General features: G+C 39.1%; 1 protein-coding gene across 1 annotated transcript; it reads left to right on the top strand.

Annotated features, from left to right (window-relative positions):
- Nucleotides 1-209: 209 nt before the first annotated feature.
- stk17al (serine/threonine kinase 17a like) lies at nt 210-14193 on the top strand. The gene is made up of 7 exons (XM_063018549.1): nt 210-512; nt 5494-5706; nt 9226-9370; nt 10260-10386; nt 10555-10603; nt 11177-11356; nt 12560-14193. The coding sequence occupies exons 1-7, from the start codon at nt 403-405 to the stop codon at nt 12825-12827; spliced, it is 1092 nt and encodes a 363-aa protein (XP_062874619.1). The 5' UTR covers nt 210-402; the 3' UTR covers nt 12828-14193.
- Nucleotides 14194-20136: the final 5943 nt, after the last annotated feature.

Here is a 20136-nt window from a genome sequence, read left to right as displayed (position 1 = left end):
TGCTTAAGTTTTCCTTTAACCTGTCACCTGTCTGTTTGGTTTCTAACAGCGTTCAGATCACGTGAGGGCACAGCGAAACCAGGACTGTAGCCACGCCCCTAGACGAGATCTCTAAATCGATTGGCTGTTGAGTTAAAGTAGGCGGGGTTAGTAACGACTTTTCTTGTAGGGAACGTGTGCACTCGCTCAGACTCAAACAAACACACTCACGGTCAGTCGCAGTCCGAGAGTTTCTGCAGTATTTATTTTAGTTTATAGATAGTTCAGAGCTCTTTAGCACTCAGGCTTCACTCTGCAGTTAAATACGAGGTGGTTAAACCTGCAGTTTGAACTTCACCTGATGGACTAAACGTTAGCGGCGTCACCGTTTCTACCTGCATATATTCTCCATTCAGCAGCACAATGCTGGACTCTACAATGAACAAGAACGGGATAGTGACCAACATCCACACCAAAATACACACAGAGCCGTTTAAAAACTACTACGAGCTGGTCGGGAAAGAACTCGGCAGGTAAGTCTGGTACTGAATGTTTGCGCATGCGCATTTTATTCATTAGTACTATTCGGTCGAAGGGCAGGTAGCGCTGTCGCCTCGCAGCAAGAAGGTCCTGGGTTCGATTCCCAGGTGGGGTCCTTTCTGTGTGGAGTTTGCATGTTCTCCGCGTGTCTGTGTGGGTTTCCTCCAACAGTCCAAAGACGTGCGAGTGAGGTGAATTGGAGATACAAAATTGTCCATGACTGTGTTTGATATTAAACTTGAACTGATGAATCCTGTGTAATGAGTAATTACCGCTCCTGTCATTAATGTAACCAAAGTGTAAAACATCACGTTAAAATCCTAATAAACAATTATTAGGTCAAAATTATTGTCTTTATAGGTGAAATATGTTTGCTACTTGAGCTTCATGCTGTTTGTTTTTGAATCTACAGACAGGATGAACCCAGCTAACATTTGTTTTTCCTTTGGATAGACAAAAGCATCTTATAGTGTAAATTTAATGTCTTTTATTAGAGAAAATACAATACAATATACTTCTTTACTCGTTACTTTGGTTTTGTAGCTGTGATGAGCAAGTTTGAACTTAACATTGGTTATTCAATTATATTTCTGTTACTTTTATGAATTTGATAAATATGATCAGCAAACTTAAAATAAAAATATAAAGTACTTTAAAGTAAATTTATTTAGCTTTGTACGTGTTAAAATATAAATACAATATACTTCCTTGTTACTATAATGTGTAGGCAAATTTGAAATTAACATAGATCCGAAAGATAATTATGTTTGTTACTTTCATTAGCATTAGCAAGTGCATTTTAACTTAAAATAGTTTCTAAACGTTCCAATTTTTCTAATGAAATAAATTGTTGATATTTGAGCTTTGTACCTGTGATAAGCACATTTGAACTTAACATAGAAATATAACTTTCTGACTTGTTACTTTCATTAGCTTTATACATGTCAAGCAAACCTGAGCTTAATTTAACATAACATGAAAAATGTATTAAATTAGGTACCTTCCTCATTTTACTTAGGTTAACTTTTGACTTGGAGTAAGCAAACAGGTAAAGGTACATCATTACTTTATGTTACCTTAAATCAGGTTCTTACACTGGAGAAGCAAGTTCTAACTTTACTACAATACATGCTTTAGCAAGGCTAAGACAACATTTCTTCAGTATGTAAAGATTGGTTGGCTGCCCACTTTTTGTTAACATTTGCAAATTTAATAATTTAGGTTGATGGACAATAATTTGAGTCAACATCTAACAGAAGGCTTTTCAATTTAGGTTACTAATTAGAGCTCTTCTTGAATGCATTTCATGTCATTGTTTTAAAGAAATTTAGATACTGGTTTTGTCAGTCACCAGATTAAATAAAAAGACAATATTTAATATTAAATATGCAAACATGTAAAATATGCAAACATAAGAGTTAGAGAGTTATTGTCTAATATTTGACCTCACATTTTTGTTTCAGGGATTTTAGAGCTGTTCAGCTGGGTCATGTAAACATTGCCGATGCCTACAGTGGCTAATTTATTGGGGAAATTGTGTACTTTTATTTTTGGCCAAGTTATTTTGGTTTCTTTGACATCCCATATTTACTGGCACTGATGGCATAAACTGGAATGAAGAATCTCTAGATTTTAATCTTTTGCTTGAAACCTGAGAGATATAATCTGTTGAGTCAAAAATGGACTTGAATGTTTTTATATAAATGCTTGGAATGTTTTACTTAATAAAAAACATACATGACAGCACATGCATGGGTCACAGGACCACTGGGTGTTTTTATAACATCCTTTATCTGATCTTTTGTTGAAGATTCGGACCTGAAAAGACCAAACTCCAAATGGAATGTGCAAGTACAGTCACAGTATTGTGCTTTTTGGCACCCAAACACCACCTGTTGCATATGTGCAGTCATACTTTGGTTTAATGATCACTTAAGTGTAACAATATGCTACAATTTACAGAACTCATACTGATCAGTCTTTTAGTTCTACATAAAGCAGATTAATCATAGACTTTGTTTTATTTGTTTAAGGCAGTGAATTCCAGTACTCGCACCCTCCCAAAGAGCCATTGTGAAATAAATTTGCATAAATTGCATCCATTAATTTGGACTGGATTTCGCCTCACTTGTAGCTTATCTAGTAATCTGTAAAATAAATAAATGTAAAATATTATATATGGCTGCTGAAATGTTGGAAGCATATAATAAGAAGGGGTGTCCCAATACTTTGGTCATATAGTGTAGATGCACACAAGTGCTATGTCCTTGTGGGTGTCCCACTTTCTAGTGTTGCATAAGATAACTGGAAGGACATTTTTGGATGTAAAATGTGCCATTTGAAGAATTTCCCCCGAGGCTCCTACAAGAATGGAAAACGCTGTCCTTGTTCTTTCTCGCTCAGGTGCACAATAATGGATGCTTTTCTAACTTGACAATAAAGATGAAGCATTAGCATAGTAAACTTAGCAGTCATGAAAAACGTTATATTATTTTATTTGTCTTTGTCAGCCATACAGCCCAAATAAAAAATGCACAAGTTTTACTAACATTAAGTTTCAAGCAGGATGTACAACCACTACCGCATCTGGGTCATGAAACCACATGGTGTGTGTGTCTCAGTTTCCTGTCTGCTTAGTGAATGAAAACATCCTTTTAAACCTTTTAAGGTAACTCATCACAACTGATACCAGACTGGCTAACATTCAAAAAGAGATTTTGGAAAATGAATTACAAGTTGTTAGTTTTGTGGTACCTGACTCTTTGCTGAAGGAGGGATGGAAAATCTAAATTGAAAAGCCAGATCCTAAAGGCTGGGATTAAGGATAGTCCAGATCCTTAATCCCACAAATATTTTAGATAGGATTTTAAGTGAAGGATGTGTTCTCTACATTTGAGTCCCAAAATGGTCACTATATGTGTGTATAAAGATATTATTGCATCCAGTGGCCTGCAAGACTTGCTTTTGTCTTTTCTGACTGAGCTGACAAAAGTTTACAAACCCTGTTGTGTCCCCCAGAAGCAGCAATCTGGCATTGAACACAATTACATATCCCAGAAGCTAGTTACTCTACATATGCCAAAGGGTGTTATTTTCGATAGCAGCCATTAAATGTTTTTATGGCTTTCGTAAATGCTAATGCCATGCCCTTTAATCTTTCATTGTCTTTTATGCAGAACATTCTTCTGCACACTGCTTTTGTGTAGCCCCAGTGCTTTTCTTGGTTTGCTTTATCTGAACTTGACTTGGCTGTGTCTGCAGTTGAATTCAAAGTGCGGTTTTTGTGTAGGCAAATTGGTAGCAGGCTGAAGTGGCATGAGAGAATGCAGTGTGTGTGGGGGGGGTGTTAGTAGTAGATCACGTTAAGCTCCTCACGTGCTAAGAGGGCAAAGAATTAGCAGATCGGGCTCTGTAAACACCGATCTGCCGCTGTTGTTGCTTTTTTAGTGCACTGTGTTCCCACAGGCCCAAAGACTAACTAGAAAATCTGCAGTTTAGAGTCAACAGTAAAGTAATTAATCTGTACATTGGTGCCCATCAAGCGAAAGTAAACCAGCAAAATGGCAACAGGTTCTTATTTTAAGTATTGCAGTAGAGACAACAAGAAGACCATCATTTATCTTCTGTAATGTTGGGTGGGTGGTCTATACCACCCACATATAGACCCCGTGCTTCTTACACACCATCCTGTGTCCTATTGTGAGGGATACTAAAGAGGAGACGTGTAAGGCAGAGTTACAAGCAATTTGTTCTTTTGGGCGCTAAACAAAGAATATACAAGTCATCTTTGACTGGTGTAAAAAGAACATTTGATTTAGGGAACGACCCCTTGACCCAATTGTTTGTTTCTGAAGGAGGTGATCCCCTAGAACCAACTGTTATTTTAATATTCTGTCAGGGTCTTGTAGAAGAGATGTACATAAACAGAATCTAATGTCAGAATCAGAATACTTTATTGATCCCAGAGGGAAATTGCAGTTTAATGTCTTTAAATGTGGTAGAACATCCAAGACTTCTATAAGGATTCTTTACACTTCCATTACTTGATTGACTGACTGTGTTTAAGTGAAATCCTGACAATAGTTAAGCTTGCACACTGATATTTGTTTCAATTCCTTTAGCTGTATAATTGTCTGTTTTAAAATGTGCAGTAACGGACACCAGACTGGCTAACATTCAAAAAATGATTGAAGCCAGATCCTAAAGGCTGGGATTAAGGATAGTCCAGATACTTAATCCAACAAATATTTTGGATAGTATTTTAAGTGATGGGTTGATTCTTCTCAACATGGTATAATTGTCTGTTTTAAAATGTAGGCTGGTACTGATACTTGGTATCAGACTGAAACATCTCTGCACTAACCACAATTATAAAAAATCACACCAGTAGGGTAAAGTTAGCACAAAATTGGATGTGTTGATATCATATAATGTTAATATAAGTGTGAGATTAGATCGGCACTGAATCTGGCAGCACATTAAGCAATCCCGACTGGTGATTTTTTGATAGACTGCGGTTAACTGCCTGGTCTGTATATGACGACAGAGGTGTAATTGCCCTTTTCATTGCTTTAACTACAAAATGACTAAAGTGGCAATTGTGGTCAGCAGGCAAGTCATTTGTCTTCTCAGTGTGGGGAATGAGTTTTTAATGCAGTTGTGACAGTTTGCGTCCCTGAAATTGTGGCGGTTTGTGGTTTAGCCTTTAAAATTTTCCACTGATGTAGTTTTACTGATGGCAGCACCTAATGTTTTAGAAGTGTCGAGGTTTCTTGTCCCTTTGGCATCCCAGCAATCACAGTTCATTCTGAGTTTATAGTGGTTCTTGGTTATCCCTAAGGAACTAATGTGGCTGCAGATTTTCCAGCAGGCCTTTTGTGGATGAGAATAAGTACCGCAGCTCAAAGCTAAAGCCTCACAAATAAGCTCAGATGCTCATAACTCAGTTGCTCTTTATGGTTTCTGTCTCTGCAGAGGAAAGTTTGCTGTTGTAAAGAAGTGTGTGGAGAAGGCCACAGGGAACGAGTTTGCCGCAAAGTTCCTGAGGAAACGACGGAAGGGCCAGGACTGCCGTGCCGACATCCTGAACGAGATTGCTGTTCTTGAGTCAGCCAAGGCCAACCCGTACGTTGTGGGGCTACACGAGGTGTATGAGACCAGTAGTGAGATCATCCTGGTGCTGGAATGGTAAGTTACGCACGCACTTAACATTTCAGTGTCTAACACCACTCTCAGGAGTGGGTCAGTGGATAGCACTGTTGTCTCACAGCAAGAATGTCCTGGGTTCGATTCCTAGGTGGAGCAGTTTGAGTCCTCTCTGTGTGGAGTTTGCATGTTCCCTCAGTGTCTGGGTTTCTCGTATGAAGTATGTAGGCCAAAATAAAGCAGCAAACAAATCGAACCCAAGTAGAATTTTTATTTTTATAAAGCCCTGTCATTTGTCTTTCTTATTACTGAAATGTGGTCTTAATGTACTTTTGTTGGGGTTTTTTGATTTGTCGTATTTATCTCCATTCATTAGAAACGATTTTACAAACTCTGCATTTTTCTGACGTGTATGCGTGTACGCACCGGATGCTTGTCCGCAGGTTTTTGAGAAATGTCAGATTGCATCTCTGTTTGACAGAAAAAAGCCACTTCCTGTGCACAGTTTACCAGATTCTGTTTAAGATCAGCTGTGCAGTAATTAACAACTTTATTCACACTTGTGGTATCATGATGCGCAATAAGTGTCTTTACCTTATAAGGGAGTGTTGGCTCTACCCAGTGTCCTTTTTTACTTTCTAAATGAGTTAACTCAATGTGTTTGAGGGTGGCTCATAAATACAATGAGAGGTTATAACCTTTCTTATCAATATTGGAGTGGCCAGGAAATAACCAATAGTTTAGTTGGAGTTTATCATTACCGTGACATCATTAGGTCTGGGTTTATCATGTTTTGTATGTGATTAGGGACACAGTATCTTAGCCAAACAAAACACGTTTATGTAAAAGCTCTGCTCAGCTCAGAACCTGCACATCTTTACTCACCAATCACTTTGAATCTGAGGAGAGGTTTAAAGCACTTCTGGTTCAGAGTGACTCTTCAACAATGGATCAGCTCCACCCGTTCAAAGTGCCAGTCTGTCTGTCTGCAGGCACTGATGGCCTAAAGTATTTAGCATTGTCTAGTAATCGTTACAGCTTTCTTATTGATTTGTTACCCTGAGTATTTAACCTGATGATACTGCTTTGTTTTATATGATTTGTAGCCCACAAAAGAAATAAAACATTTTAATTTATGTAGGTCACACTTTCACCTCTCTGGTTTACTGCAAACCTTTAAACAGGGAGAGAAAATGAGAGCATCCAGAAAAAAATCAAGAGACAGAGAAAAAAGATTTTTTTCCATTTCCTGTGGCTTTTCTGCTCGGCTCTCGCTGGCTTCTAAAAACGGTGCAGAAGAAAACGCACACAAGCCAGCACCCACAACCACATCCTCAGTGCTGAGTGCAAAACGAAGTGAAGTGACACCTTTACTATAGTTCTCTTTAAAGTTTAAAATGATAGTCACATTTACCCAGGAAAGACAATCAAATAAAACAAAGTAAAAGAGTTGAGCAGTATTTTTAATATGTTACAATTAAGAACAGCATCCAAAATATTCTTAAAAAGTATGTTGACTTACAGTTATTTATTGCAGTATCAATATAATGTTCTGTCCCCTCCAAGCCCCCAAGGTAGGAATACACACTGGATAGTGTGCTAGTCCATTTCAGGGCATCGTATTATTAAGAGCGCAATTAAGAGTAGCCAGTTTAGCTACCAGCATGCTATCAGGATCTGGGAGTACCTGAAGGAAACCATTTAGACAATCGAGACATCACATCACACCTTTATGATGTTTTACAGCGTGTGTTTACGTGCATTAAACACATTCACAGTTTAGGAAAATCAGTGACTCAGATCAGAATTATTATTTAATTAAATGTAATCCAGTTTTATCCAGGATTTTTAGACCATTATCAGACTAAGACAGGCATACAAAGCACTTCTCACTCTAAAGCTGTAGGGCTAGTCAATCCAGTCATGTTTTGGTATAAAGAAAATGATTAATACCTGGGATTATGCCATTATCCTCTTATGCAAATCTCTGCTCCTCACGCTCATATACTTTCTGATGAGGACATTGTTCTCTGTGTTTGAGATGCCATCAGGGGAACCTGTAATTTGAACCCACTCACTGAACATGAATGTTTCTGGCTTCTCCAAGTAATCAAGATTTATAAAATAGTAAATTATTTGTGTATATAAACACCTATGTGTTCTATCTCCATGCCATGAGCTCTTATTTAGACTTAATTTTATGTGCATGCTAATGAGACCATGAGGCCACTCTTGTAGAATTATGTAACCAAGATTCTGTGCATGTACATGCAAGCATAAAATCTAAATTGAAAATCTCACACGCAACAACGCTCCTGTTTCCTTGTTGGCTAGAGCATACGCTACAATTCCATGCAGTTCTATAAGATCTGAGTAGAATAATCTGGTTTTAGTGCTTGTGAAGCTGGTCACTCGCTGTTAGGTTGGATTAATTTGTGAACTAAGTGTGTAGGTTGTTAAATTGTAGGATTTCTTTTGGATCAGTGGTAAATTAGTTTTCAAATTTCAAGATTTAACTGTATTGTTGTAGCAAGATGGATTATGTGATGATTGGTAACAGATCAATATACCTGGTGGTGATATGCAGTCCATTGCAGGAAAAAAGGGGCATTATCAGCCAAGAGTTGGTCAATACAAAATGAAATGGACTACAGTAGACTACAGTACAGTACAGCAAAGTGTCAGTGTGGTATGTACTGTGTAGTCAGAATTAGATCATTATTGTCTGATCAATCAGAATATAAAACGTCTTTGGTGCCATTGTATAGCTGATGTAAAATTATTATAACACAACTTATTTTATAGCCACCTTAATCACGAATTTTAAACTGAGTTTTCCTTAGAGCTTTGGTAAGTAGTAGGTTGGGTAAATGTGTCAGATTATCAGAGTCCCTGAATCTTTGACCACCTGGTTATCTCTGTGGTCTGCAGTGCGTTCATAGGAATCGCAGCTGGGTGCGGGTTAATAATTAATGGCTGTGAGATTTTTGGCTCTTGGCCTGAATTCCTATTTTTGTCTAAGCTTGCTTATAATTTCCTAGAGTCGAGTGTTATGCAATTTCAAATAGTTTTTCCGCAGAAAGGTGTGGAACGGTTTTATCTGCCAGACAGTCACAACATTGTAATGTTCTTCACACTCTTTGTCAGAGTGAATTGGTACGTTTTACGAGGCTGCACGCCAAGATCAACACGACTTTCCTGAATAACTGAACTTCCTACATCTGGGAGCGAGATATGACCATAGTTACAACACGCATAGTTATAACCATACTTTGCACTTAGATTGTGTCAGAGTATTGTTAATATAGCAATCAAAATCATAAACGTAGAGCCATACATTCAGTCCTGATTGTGTCCTGGCATTTTTTTTATCTGCATTATCAGTGTTATTATGATTGATGGGCTAGTAAATGTCCATGTTACATGTTTTTACTGAATTGTTGGTCTTCCCAGCTTTGTCAGTTTTTCAGTTGGTATATTTTACTGAATAGAAAGTGAACAAATTCATTTCATTAAATCTTTGCTATCTGACATTTATTATATCTCTTTTTCTGCTTGCAGTGCCGCTGGAGGGGAAATCTTCAACCAGTGTGTGGCGGATAACGATGAAGCCTTTACAGAGAAAGATGTCATCCGATTGGCTCGGCAGATTCTCACAGGAGTTGCCTTCCTTCATCGCAACAACATTGTCCATTTGGACCTGAAGGTGAGCGTTTCTTGTAAGACTGATGGCTCTGATATCGTGCTATTCACTGCTGTAAAGCACCAAGTTACGTAACACGACTCCAGATGTCTGCTGTTTGATTTCCTGATGCAGTAAACCTTTACTTTACTCGTGGGCAATGACCGTGTGTGTGAGGGCTTTCGATACAAAAATATGACACTTAAAACAGACATGAAGTGTCCATCAGCTCCAAATCCAGCTGTAGTTCTGATAAAACATTGTGGCTGTGTGGACGTGTGGCAGGTATTGATTTACACGTGGATTTTAAAGGTCTCGCTGATCTGATATGATTATCTGTGAACATTGGTGCTTTAGACACACATTTTGACCAGTCAGCAGGTATTAGAATAACAGACTTATTTTAAAATTATGCATCAGCTGGCTTTAGTAGGAGCAGCCGGACCACAGCTGGCTGGAAAACAGACAAGTAAAAGTGCACATTGAAATGGCTCGGGAAATGTATTATGCAAGATTGTACACTTTTAATGAGCAGTCTTTTATTTGACGCTCGTTAGGATCTTCATTCTCATGCAAATTGTGGTTAGAAGCATTTACTTTCCAAATAAGTTCCATCTAGGTGTGTTTGCGCACACCCTGGAGGATTTAACCCACGCCGTTCTGAGTCAGATGACAGCACATGTTGTGTAATGACAGTGACTGTAATAGCTAAATAGTTGAATTTTTTTACACATATCACAAACCCATTGTTCCATAGCCAGCATCGACAATAATAAGTCTATAAAATAAAAAGAGGAGAAACAGGTTGATGGGTATATGGGGATGTGGTGAGATTTCGTGAAACTGTGTTGTGTTGTTCCTGCTATGCTAAAATCATTGTGGATTAAAGGTCATTTGTGTTTCTTTCCTCCAGCCTCAGAACATTCTGCTGACCAGCGCTCAGCCGCTGGGTGATATAAGGATCGTAGACTTTGGCCTGTCACGTCGTGTGGACAGCACCTCAGAAGTTCGGGAGATTCTGGGCACTCCAGAGTATGTAGGTGAGTTGCTTTTGCTTATCTGAAGGACACTAGAATGGGAATGTAGTCAGGACAAACTGCAAGTTAATCATGTTGAGTTGTTTAAATCAGAATGTGTATTATTACTTTGGTCATATTTGTTTTTATTTTTTAATGCCATTATAAAGTTTACCATATTTTTGCTTACAGCTCCTGAAATACTAAACTACGAGCCAATCACCACAGCTACAGACATGTGGTGAGTAAGATGATGTTTTACATGTATAATAGAAAGCTGGTGCAAATTAAAACAGTTGTTAAAATAGAAGGAACACAAAATGGCACAAACACGGTGGCACAAGTTACCCAAAAACATTGCCCTGGTGTCTGGGTAGAACTGTGTGTAGTCCAGTTTTCTTCTACCATATCTACTACGACTATTACTAGAGATGACTGATGAATAAAATGAGTACACATACATTTCAATGCCCAGTCTATAACCTGTTGCTGTGGGTAACATAATTTATCACCTACACACAATGATGGCCGTGATACTTAAGCAGCATGATGTTAATATAATACATCAATATATGGTTTATTATATTGCCCAGCCTGTGTGAATACTCGGTGTGTTTACGTCATATCTGAGGTAATTTAACTGATAACTAAAGTGATATGACTTTTCTCAGAATACTGCAGTTAATCCATCACCTTTACCACACATCCTTTATTACTGCTAGGTTATAAAATGGCATTTCTATTGCATTACTGCTAAAATATGACTGAGAACAATGTTCAGCACTTAAATCATATATTTTTTTGGTCTGTTCAGGAGCATCGGCGTGCTGACGTATGTGATGTTGACCGGCGAGTCTCCATTTCTGGGAGACGACAAACAGGAAACCTTTCTCAACATCTCCCAGGTCAACGTTGACTACTCGCAAAACGTCTTCCACGGAATCTCCTCACTCGCTGTAGATTTTATCAAGTCCTTGCTCCACAAAAACCCCAGGTATGTTCATAAAGCTGCTACTGAAAAATTCGTTTCGTTGTCAGAACCAGTCGAACCACCTCAGATCGTTCAGAAAGATGCTTCACTAAAAACATCAACCTGCTGAGGTTTCAGCAAAAAAAGAGTGATTTCCGTCATCAGCATGGAAACCCGGCCAAAAAATACATCCAGTCCGTACATATAAACATGCTCATGTACAGTTCAGTGAACAGCTGCCACTTTCCCACGTTCCCATGGTGCCCTGCTGACGAACAACAGCGGCTATTTCTTCTCTCGGTGTGATTTATTGCAGGCCAGATCGATTGCAATCTCATCTCTATAAGAAAAGACTAAATTAAATACTGCAGACCCATTAAAATTACAGCAAAAGATGCAGATCATCAGTGATATGAGAACGAGGCAGGAAAACAAGAGGTTGAAGAGACATTTTGGAAAAATTCTTGTGTGCGCAAGCAATTCCAACGAGAAGGAAATACTGATGTGGGAAGAAAATAAGCATCAGTGGGTTTTCCCTAAAGTTTGAATTTAAGGGTGTGTTTTAGCTGGGTGCCTTTTTTAATCTGTTTTTTCTGCAATAGATGAAATGTTTTATGCACATTTTCATCACCCATTCAGTCTCACAGGGTCCTGATGGCATCTGTATAAAAATGAAAAACCCTGACATGATGATCCAAAGATATTTTAAAGCCTGAAATGAATGAATGCTTGGCTAATAATCTAGTGAATGTAGTTTGTCATACTTGGCTAATTGTTGTCTAGTGTCTAGTTCTTCCTCCCAGTCACATTTTAACTGAGCACAGGATTTTTAAAGGAGGTGTGGTAGTCCAATCATAATATGAATCTGCCTTAAAGGCTCAATAACCAAACGGACCAAGAGTAAAACAGAGTTACTATGGTAGAAGTGTGTGCGCTTCCTGAGAAGCATTCCAGGCCTTTGTTTCTTCAAAAATTTTCTTTTCCTTTTTCTAAAGTTGACGTACAACACTCAAACCTTGAAATTTTTCAACAGATTTTACTCTTGGTCTGTTTGGTTATTGGACCTTTAAGGCAAATTCATATTCTGATTGGCCTACCACGCCCCCTTTAAAAATCCTGTGCTCATTTGAAATGATGGGGATGGAGAAATTAGCTGTAGGCTGATCTGGTGGTTGTTGAACACCTGACTACACCTGACCTGCTAACGTTTTCTTTCTTTCTCTGTAGAAAACGCTCCACAGCTGATGAGTGCCTGAACCATCCTTGGTTAAACACAGACTCCACCAACCACTCTCCGTCCACCTCGCTTGACGAGCAAGAGGCCAGCCAATCAGAATCAGAGCCAGAGTCTCCTACCCCTTCTCCTGAGGTGTCTATCATTTTGTCATATCCTACATACCCTGGGCAAGGGGACCTCAAGACTGGTTGGGACACTTTCACGTTTTCCGAATCATTCCCGTCACGGCCTGAAATGCAGCAGGAGTTGATCTGTTAGTGAAAGACGTGACTGCTGATCAGACGAGGGCTCGATCATCCTGTCGGACAGCGAGAGTCTTCGCTCGTGCTGGTGTGAGCTGGATCTGACGGCGTTGATTCACTCAGGTGTTTTGTATGCGTGTGTGTGTAACTGTGTGCACTTGTGACTGGAGTAAGTGCCATTTATCTAGCCCTTAAGAAGCCCACAATAAAGCATTTGTAAGTTATTAATATAATGTTCTTTTAATCAGGCCACCCTGAACTTTAAGGGGTCTGAACTTCTTTGCATCCACACACACTGTACATTGTAAATAATGTTGGAGCTTCTCTGCAGTCAGTCTGCTGGTCAGAAATGAATTGTGAATAATCCGTATGGCGAATGTTAATGAGGTCAAGGATGACGGATGGACACTTGTTTAGAAAACCAAGCTGTGAGCCCGGGAGCTCCCTCGTCTGCTTTCTCCTCTGCCAGCAGATCTGTTCGTACTGTTCTTTTCATCGGGTCCCTATATTAGGATGATCAAACTCTTGGGACTGAATCTCCAGTAAAACGTTTAAGGAGTTTGAACTGACTATAACAAATCTTTTTTTAAGCACTTTTGTTATTTAAAAAAAATGACAGTTTAGCCTTAAATGTGTGTTGACGGGGGCATATGTGCTGAAGACTTGTTAACATGGTTCAGATAAGCACAGTTATGAAGTTAAAGATGTTCAGACACGTACCTAAACACACCCCATTACTGTAACACGTTCCCTCACCGCCACCACCAAGGGCCACCCGGCGTTTTTGTTCCAACTTATTCAAAATGTTTTGCTTTGGTTGCACAACTTTTGTATAGTACTTATGTTTAAGAAATTAGTGCCATTTTTTTCCTTTCATCTGTTTTTTTGTTAGTAACATTTTCATGTCCTTCAGAGTCTCACAGATAAAGCGAGAAGAAAATCCTCACCAGTACAGACACACCTTCCTAATGACAAAACAAAATTGAATGGGAAAGTGTTGACAAGGCTGTGAGCTTGGTTTGGTTTAGCCACGTTAGCTGCCATTTACTTGAGTCAATCTTGGGCTTATTGAGAAAGTGACTGGAACTTTGGGAGACACGTTTTGAGAGGTTTTCATTAAGAAAGAAAAATATATTAAAGAAAATGTAATTTTGTTTTTAAGAGCGAATGTTGTGTATAATAAGTATTTTTCTGTTGTCCATTGTGTTAAAATATTGAACATGAAAAAGAATATAGATGTCTTTAATATTAAACTTTTATACTTGTTTGTGCTTAAGGCAGGTTTGCACTTGTGTCCAAGTGGACCATCAGTGGATGAGTTCAATAATATTGGCATTGCTAGCAGAGTATTAAAAATAATAAATGTACATTTTGTATTGAAACTTGTGTTTTTGGTCTTTATTTGGAGTATTCTATTTATATATACACACACACACACACACACACACACACACACACACACACACACACACACACAAGGTACAGTATACATCCTGGACATGCCACCTTCTTTCAAATATACACTATATGGCCAAAAGCATTTGGACCCTTGAGCTTGTTGGACATGACTTTTCAAAAACAAATAATATTATTAATATAGAGTGACCTTTAGAAGCACTGCAATGGATTGTCACCCTGTGGAACCAGACCCGTTGTGACCCTGGCCAGAACTAGAAGCTGCTGAAACATGGGTAATAATGTCTACAGTGAGGTCAGCTTTAACCTCTAAGCCCATGGCAATGTAGGGCTTGTCTGTGGGCAGTGTCACCTGTGTTCCTGAAGCCTCTGATTTATGGAAGACCTAACTTGTTTCTGGGATTAAATCTGACTATCCAGGGGTTCAGGATTTTCTTTTCTACCTTGACGAAAAGACACATGTTTGATAAGCTTGTCAAACCAACCCTATTAATATGAGTTACTTTTACAAATGGGGACAATTGGGCACAGAAAGTAAGTAATTATCAGATAATCAAGGCTGACATAAATTACATGTTGCCTGTAAGCATATGTAAAACCTCTGACCCTGAGCATATACTAAAGGAGGGTATTTGAGGAAGTTTCCTGTAGAGAAATGATTACTCGGTACTGTATTGGTTACTGCTGGTACATCATACAAGTCAGGCTGCTAATACTGGCTTTTTTGTTTGACTGGTTAAAAGCGTTTAAAAAAACAGGCCATCTAAATGGCATTGAGCATATTATGTGTGTGTGTGTTTGGGGAAAAAAGCTTTTGATCCATTTTTTCCATCTATTCTGAAGTGTTTGATGTGGTACGAGTTGATTCTTCAGTGCTACATCAACACCCGGAGCATGAATTTGAGAACATTGGAACCACATGCTTTTCATATGTACACTGGAGGTGTTATTTTGCCCGCTTGATAGAAGGCCCATCCCAGGAGCCACAATAACAGAAAAATTCCTGGAAAAAGGGTTTGGAGTTCAGAACATTTAAATAAAAGAGGAATCTCTGGAGGTTAGTGCTTTTTGTTGTTGTGAAAATTCTTTGCATTTAAGGAAATGATTTATCGCCGCAGGCAAATACTTTTAAATTAAGATAAATCAGATAAATGAGTCTATTTCTGGTTTGGCATGGTGGTGTAGCAGGTAATGTGGGTTCCTGTGTTTGAGCCTGGTCTGTTAAGAGTGTTCATTATCCCCCAAGTTAGGTATCATATGGGTATATTTATCACTTTATCGTGGTCAGTGCATTTAACACAGCCCAAACAGGGTGCCAATCTATTGCAGGGCCTCGGCCATCCCCCCTGACTGGTTAATAGCCCCACTGGGAATTTGAACCCTGGATCCCAGCAGTAGCAGGCTAGTGTAATTTACCGCTGTGCCATCCAAGCCCTGTTTTATAAATTAGTATGTAAAATGATACAAACTGCACCTTAAGGAAAAATATTTTTAGGTTTAGCTCTTTACCCATTAGATTCCATCTTCATGAGCAGCCACTCTTTAATTTGGTGTCCATTGTGTTTTATGATGACAAAGTAAGAACGCTCTGTTCAAATACAAGAAATCTGAACTTCTGGTTATTAGGAACAATCAGAACGAACAACAACAGACTGGTCTGCTTACTTTGTTGCTGAAAGCACTGGCATTAAGTCAATCATCTGTCCTGACTCAAACCAGCACAAACACAACTAAAAGACTGTGGAGGGCTTTATGATTTATTTAACAGAGTTGTGGTTGGACAGGGATATTTACCCCTGAGGTAGTAAATAGACGATGCCCCAGTGCTGACCCAAACTTTCATCTGGCCCACAAACCACCATTGAAAGAAAGATGGCTTATTTTGTTCATGTACAAAAACACAATCCTTACCCCCCTTTTACTCCCAATCTAGTCATTTCCAGTTTTCTCTTGTAATTCCTTTGTTGCTATTACCACTCTTGTTCTGGATGGGGAGATCTGCATACTCACACGTGCCCCCTCTGCTTATTTTGACCAGTTAGCAGTTCCCCCACAGACCCATTAAGCGTACGGAGAGTCACGCTATGCTCCATGTGAATCCCCCACCACTTGTGTGGGTGCCTCGACCAGACCTGGAGAACGTGTATCATAGCTGCAGGGATGAGAAACCCCATACAACCTTCCCTCCAGCAACACAAGGCTATGTCATTGTTTCATGTACATTTGTATAAATAAAAACGTAGTTTTTTGTGAAGAGGAAATCATTCGGAATTAGGAATGTGTATTTAAAAATATTTCTAAACGCAGCCTGCACACACACTTAAAATATCTAAAAGTTAAACTTACATGTCATAATGCTTAAGTCTAATACACCTATCTGGTCACAAGTTTAAAAGTGTGAGCACAACTTTTGCCATTTCTGCACTGAAATTAATCTTACTCAAATACTCACATTTGTTTGGTTGCATTCGGGTAATTTAGACCAGGTTTCTGTTGCTTTATATCCCTTTAATGTATCGGTTTAAATCTGCTGTTGTCATAACTGACCCTGTACTCAAAACCATATTTGGTCCAGACAGCTGAAGAGTCTGAGCTGAATATTGTGTGCAGTTGACCAGCTGGGTTTTAATGTTACTCAGGGTGGATCAGACACTTATCCAGGAAAAAACAAAGTGTGGCAGGAATTGCCTTAATGCTATTCAGTTATTTAGCACAGATGCAGATATCAAAGCATTTTATGTCTTGGCACGACTTTGATCCCTTCAGCTGTTTGAATGCTGCTCAATCCAAATGCTTCTGTTGCGAGTCAGGAAACAGTGATTATCACAGAGGCAGAAAATTGGCTCATTTCACAAATGCACTTTAACCCAGGAATTTAGCAGTCATTTCCCAGGAATAAGAAGGAGGGTGAAGTGAACATTTGCTACAGGTTAATTAACACGGCAACTTAGCAGGACAAGACAAAATGATATTTGCTTTAAATATTTACATTCCAACACATAGACATTGCTCCAAGAGCTCTTAACTTTCACGTAATCGTAACTGCTCACAACTGAAAACATGAGACTCCTTTGCTGCATGGCTCACTCACTGTCTTAACCGCTTATCCATTTAGGGTCACGCAGGGGGGGGGGGGGGGGTGCTGGAGCCTGTCCCAGCTTTTCAATGGGCGCAAGGCACACAGTAACACCCTGGACAGGGCACCAGTCCATTGCAGGGCACACACACATACACACACCCATTCACCTATAGGGCAATTCAGTGTCTCCAATTAACTTGACTGCATGTTTTTGGACTGTGGGAGGAAACCGGAGCTCCCGCAGGAAACCCACGCAGACATGGGGAGAACGTGCAAACTCTGCACAGAAAGGACCGGGGCCGCCCCACCTGGGGGACAATATTGCAAACCTACACAATTTCCTCCTGCTTTCATGGAACATGTTATAAAATTGCTTTTTACTGTTGTTATTTGAAGTAATTGTGTGGAAGAGTGTGTTTTTTATGTATGGCTTAGCTTAATTTCCAGTCGACGTACACGTTAGGCCTAGAAATAGTGCTGGAATTGGACTAAACTGTGAGCCCTGCATATATTTGTTAATTATTGGTCAAATGTGCAGATGCAAAGTCATGGAGGAACTGAAATTTTTCACTGTCGCGGAGGTGCGTTCGTTGTTCTCTTACATTTTTCTCATTCTTATTTTTTTTTAAACTTAATCTCTTAAGTTGTTATTGACTGTGCTACTGTGTGTCCTAGCCAAGCTTTGAAGAGAAAAGAATGCAGAAGTGCTGAACAGGTCAATGAGTGTGTCAGACACTAATGTGTTCCTCATGTGGCTAAAATACATTCTTTACCCCTCCAAAACATACAGACGTTCTCGCTGTGTGGACCGGAGAGTTTTCCTTGGGGCACGACTGCATTCTTCTAAATAATACACAAAAGCTTTTGGTTGCACATAATTATTTTCTCATCTGGCTACAAACACAAAGCTGTGAGTGGGAACAAAATCACATAGATGACAGAAGAGAACACGGTACTTTTCTTACGCTGTTTTCCTCTCTGGTTTCAAATTATAGGTGTTATTTTTATAAATATATTTGGTAAGCTGACCAAACCAATGAGGTGTAGGGAAGGGTTTCTGTGTAGGGAACTGTATGTGATAGTGTGTTTGTGAGTCTTTGTGAGTGAAGAAATGTCACATTTCCTTAAATCTATAGAAACGTGTCATTTTTAACACAATTGAATCCTTTATCTGGTCCTCATAACGTCTGAGCCCAACAACCCTCACAATTTTATTTTGAATACTGAGGTTATTCAGTGTTGTGGAAAAATACTTTGCTTTCTTTGCTAATTAAATAATTAAATATAACTTAATATTACGAGGGTTCTTCAAAATGTTTCCGCACTTTATTTATTAAGAATTTCAAAAACAAATCACATCACTTTTCCACATAATCACCCTCCGATGCATTTTTTCCAGCATCGTACCAACTTTTTAATGGCTCTAAATCTGGACTATAAGCGTCTCTCAGTCTCTCAGACACGACCAATTACTCCTCCTACTGCACCCTCACTGTTTATAACTAAAATATAAAAGTGCGGAAATTTTTTGAAGATCCCTCGTATATAGTGTCACATTAAAATATTACCACTGTAGAGTGTTTAAACTCATTAGTTCCAGCCAGTGTTACCAACCTGGCTGGGCATCCAACAGGCATAGTTGGCTCTGTCTGAGGAAGGGAGGGTCGAAGATTTTTTCTCAGTTCTGCTGCAATATGCAATTTCTGGTTCTAGTCTGGGCGCTGGCACAAGTTAGTGGGTCGTCACATGGAGCACAGAGCGACTCTCCTTATGTGATGCAGCTCTGTGTGGAATCCCGCCACTGACAGATGATAAGAAGCAGGCGTTAACTTTTGATTTTAATGAATTGACAAACACCACTGTAGGTAGGTTTACTACTGGGTGTAGTAATACAAAAAATGAAACTATCTCATGAACATAATACAAACAGATTTTGAGTGTTTACAGGGAAAAGAAACTTCAACAATATTAAGAAAATTTATATCCTGCATAGCTACAACTCAGGAACTGGCTGTATAAAACCAGACAATCAGCTGTCCAAACTGTATATAAAATAATCTGTAATCTGGAGAATAATGATGGATTATTAGGAAAGTCATGTGTTAAACACAATGGAATGATTAATCCCAGCCAAAGTTTCATGATAATGACTTGTTTGTTTCTCTTTTCTTTTCACAGAAACCGGTGCCAGAGCTGACAGACAGGTATGATAATGCGGTATAGCAGTAAAAGCATGTTGCTGTTCACATTTTTGGGTTTGGCTAATTAATTATTACAGTAAAGTTATTGCACTGTAAAGTTTACCGGTTCTGCAACTTTCAGCAGGAACGACAGCAACCGAATGCTTTCGATAACTGTCGTCTTTCACATCAGTGTTGAGGGATTTTAATCTACTGGTTAAAATGATGATGATAAACAATGATTATTTAATAACAGTATGATTTGTTAACGTTGTTGTCTTGAATATTTCACACATTTTACACAGTTAAATTAAGTGAAGAGAAATAGAGGGTCTCTGTGCAGTGCCATCGATCAGCCAGCAGAGGGCATAATTGCAGCAGTTATGAGAATCTACGACGGAGGGTCTGCTGGCTCATCGATGGCGCTGCACAGAGACAAGGGATAATAGAGATCGACACATGACTCTCTATGCGAAATACCATCGGGGAATCGGATCCGACTAAATTGGGATGGAAATGCAGTCTCTCTCACCACGTCGTTAAATTTTCTTACGACTGATCGACTGACTTACAACTACACATTTACTAATACTGTAAACCTGCAGTCGAGGTGGGTATATTGCTGCTCACGCCTCCTCTGACCCGTGCCT

This window comes from Trichomycterus rosablanca, chromosome 22 (genome assembly GCF_030014385.1).
Source record: "Trichomycterus rosablanca isolate fTriRos1 chromosome 22, fTriRos1.hap1, whole genome shotgun sequence".
Lineage (NCBI taxonomy): Eukaryota > Metazoa > Chordata > Actinopteri > Siluriformes > Trichomycteridae > Trichomycterus > Trichomycterus rosablanca.
The sequence above is the reverse complement of the archived record's forward strand: the minus strand, read 5'-3'. Positions and strand labels throughout refer to the sequence as shown.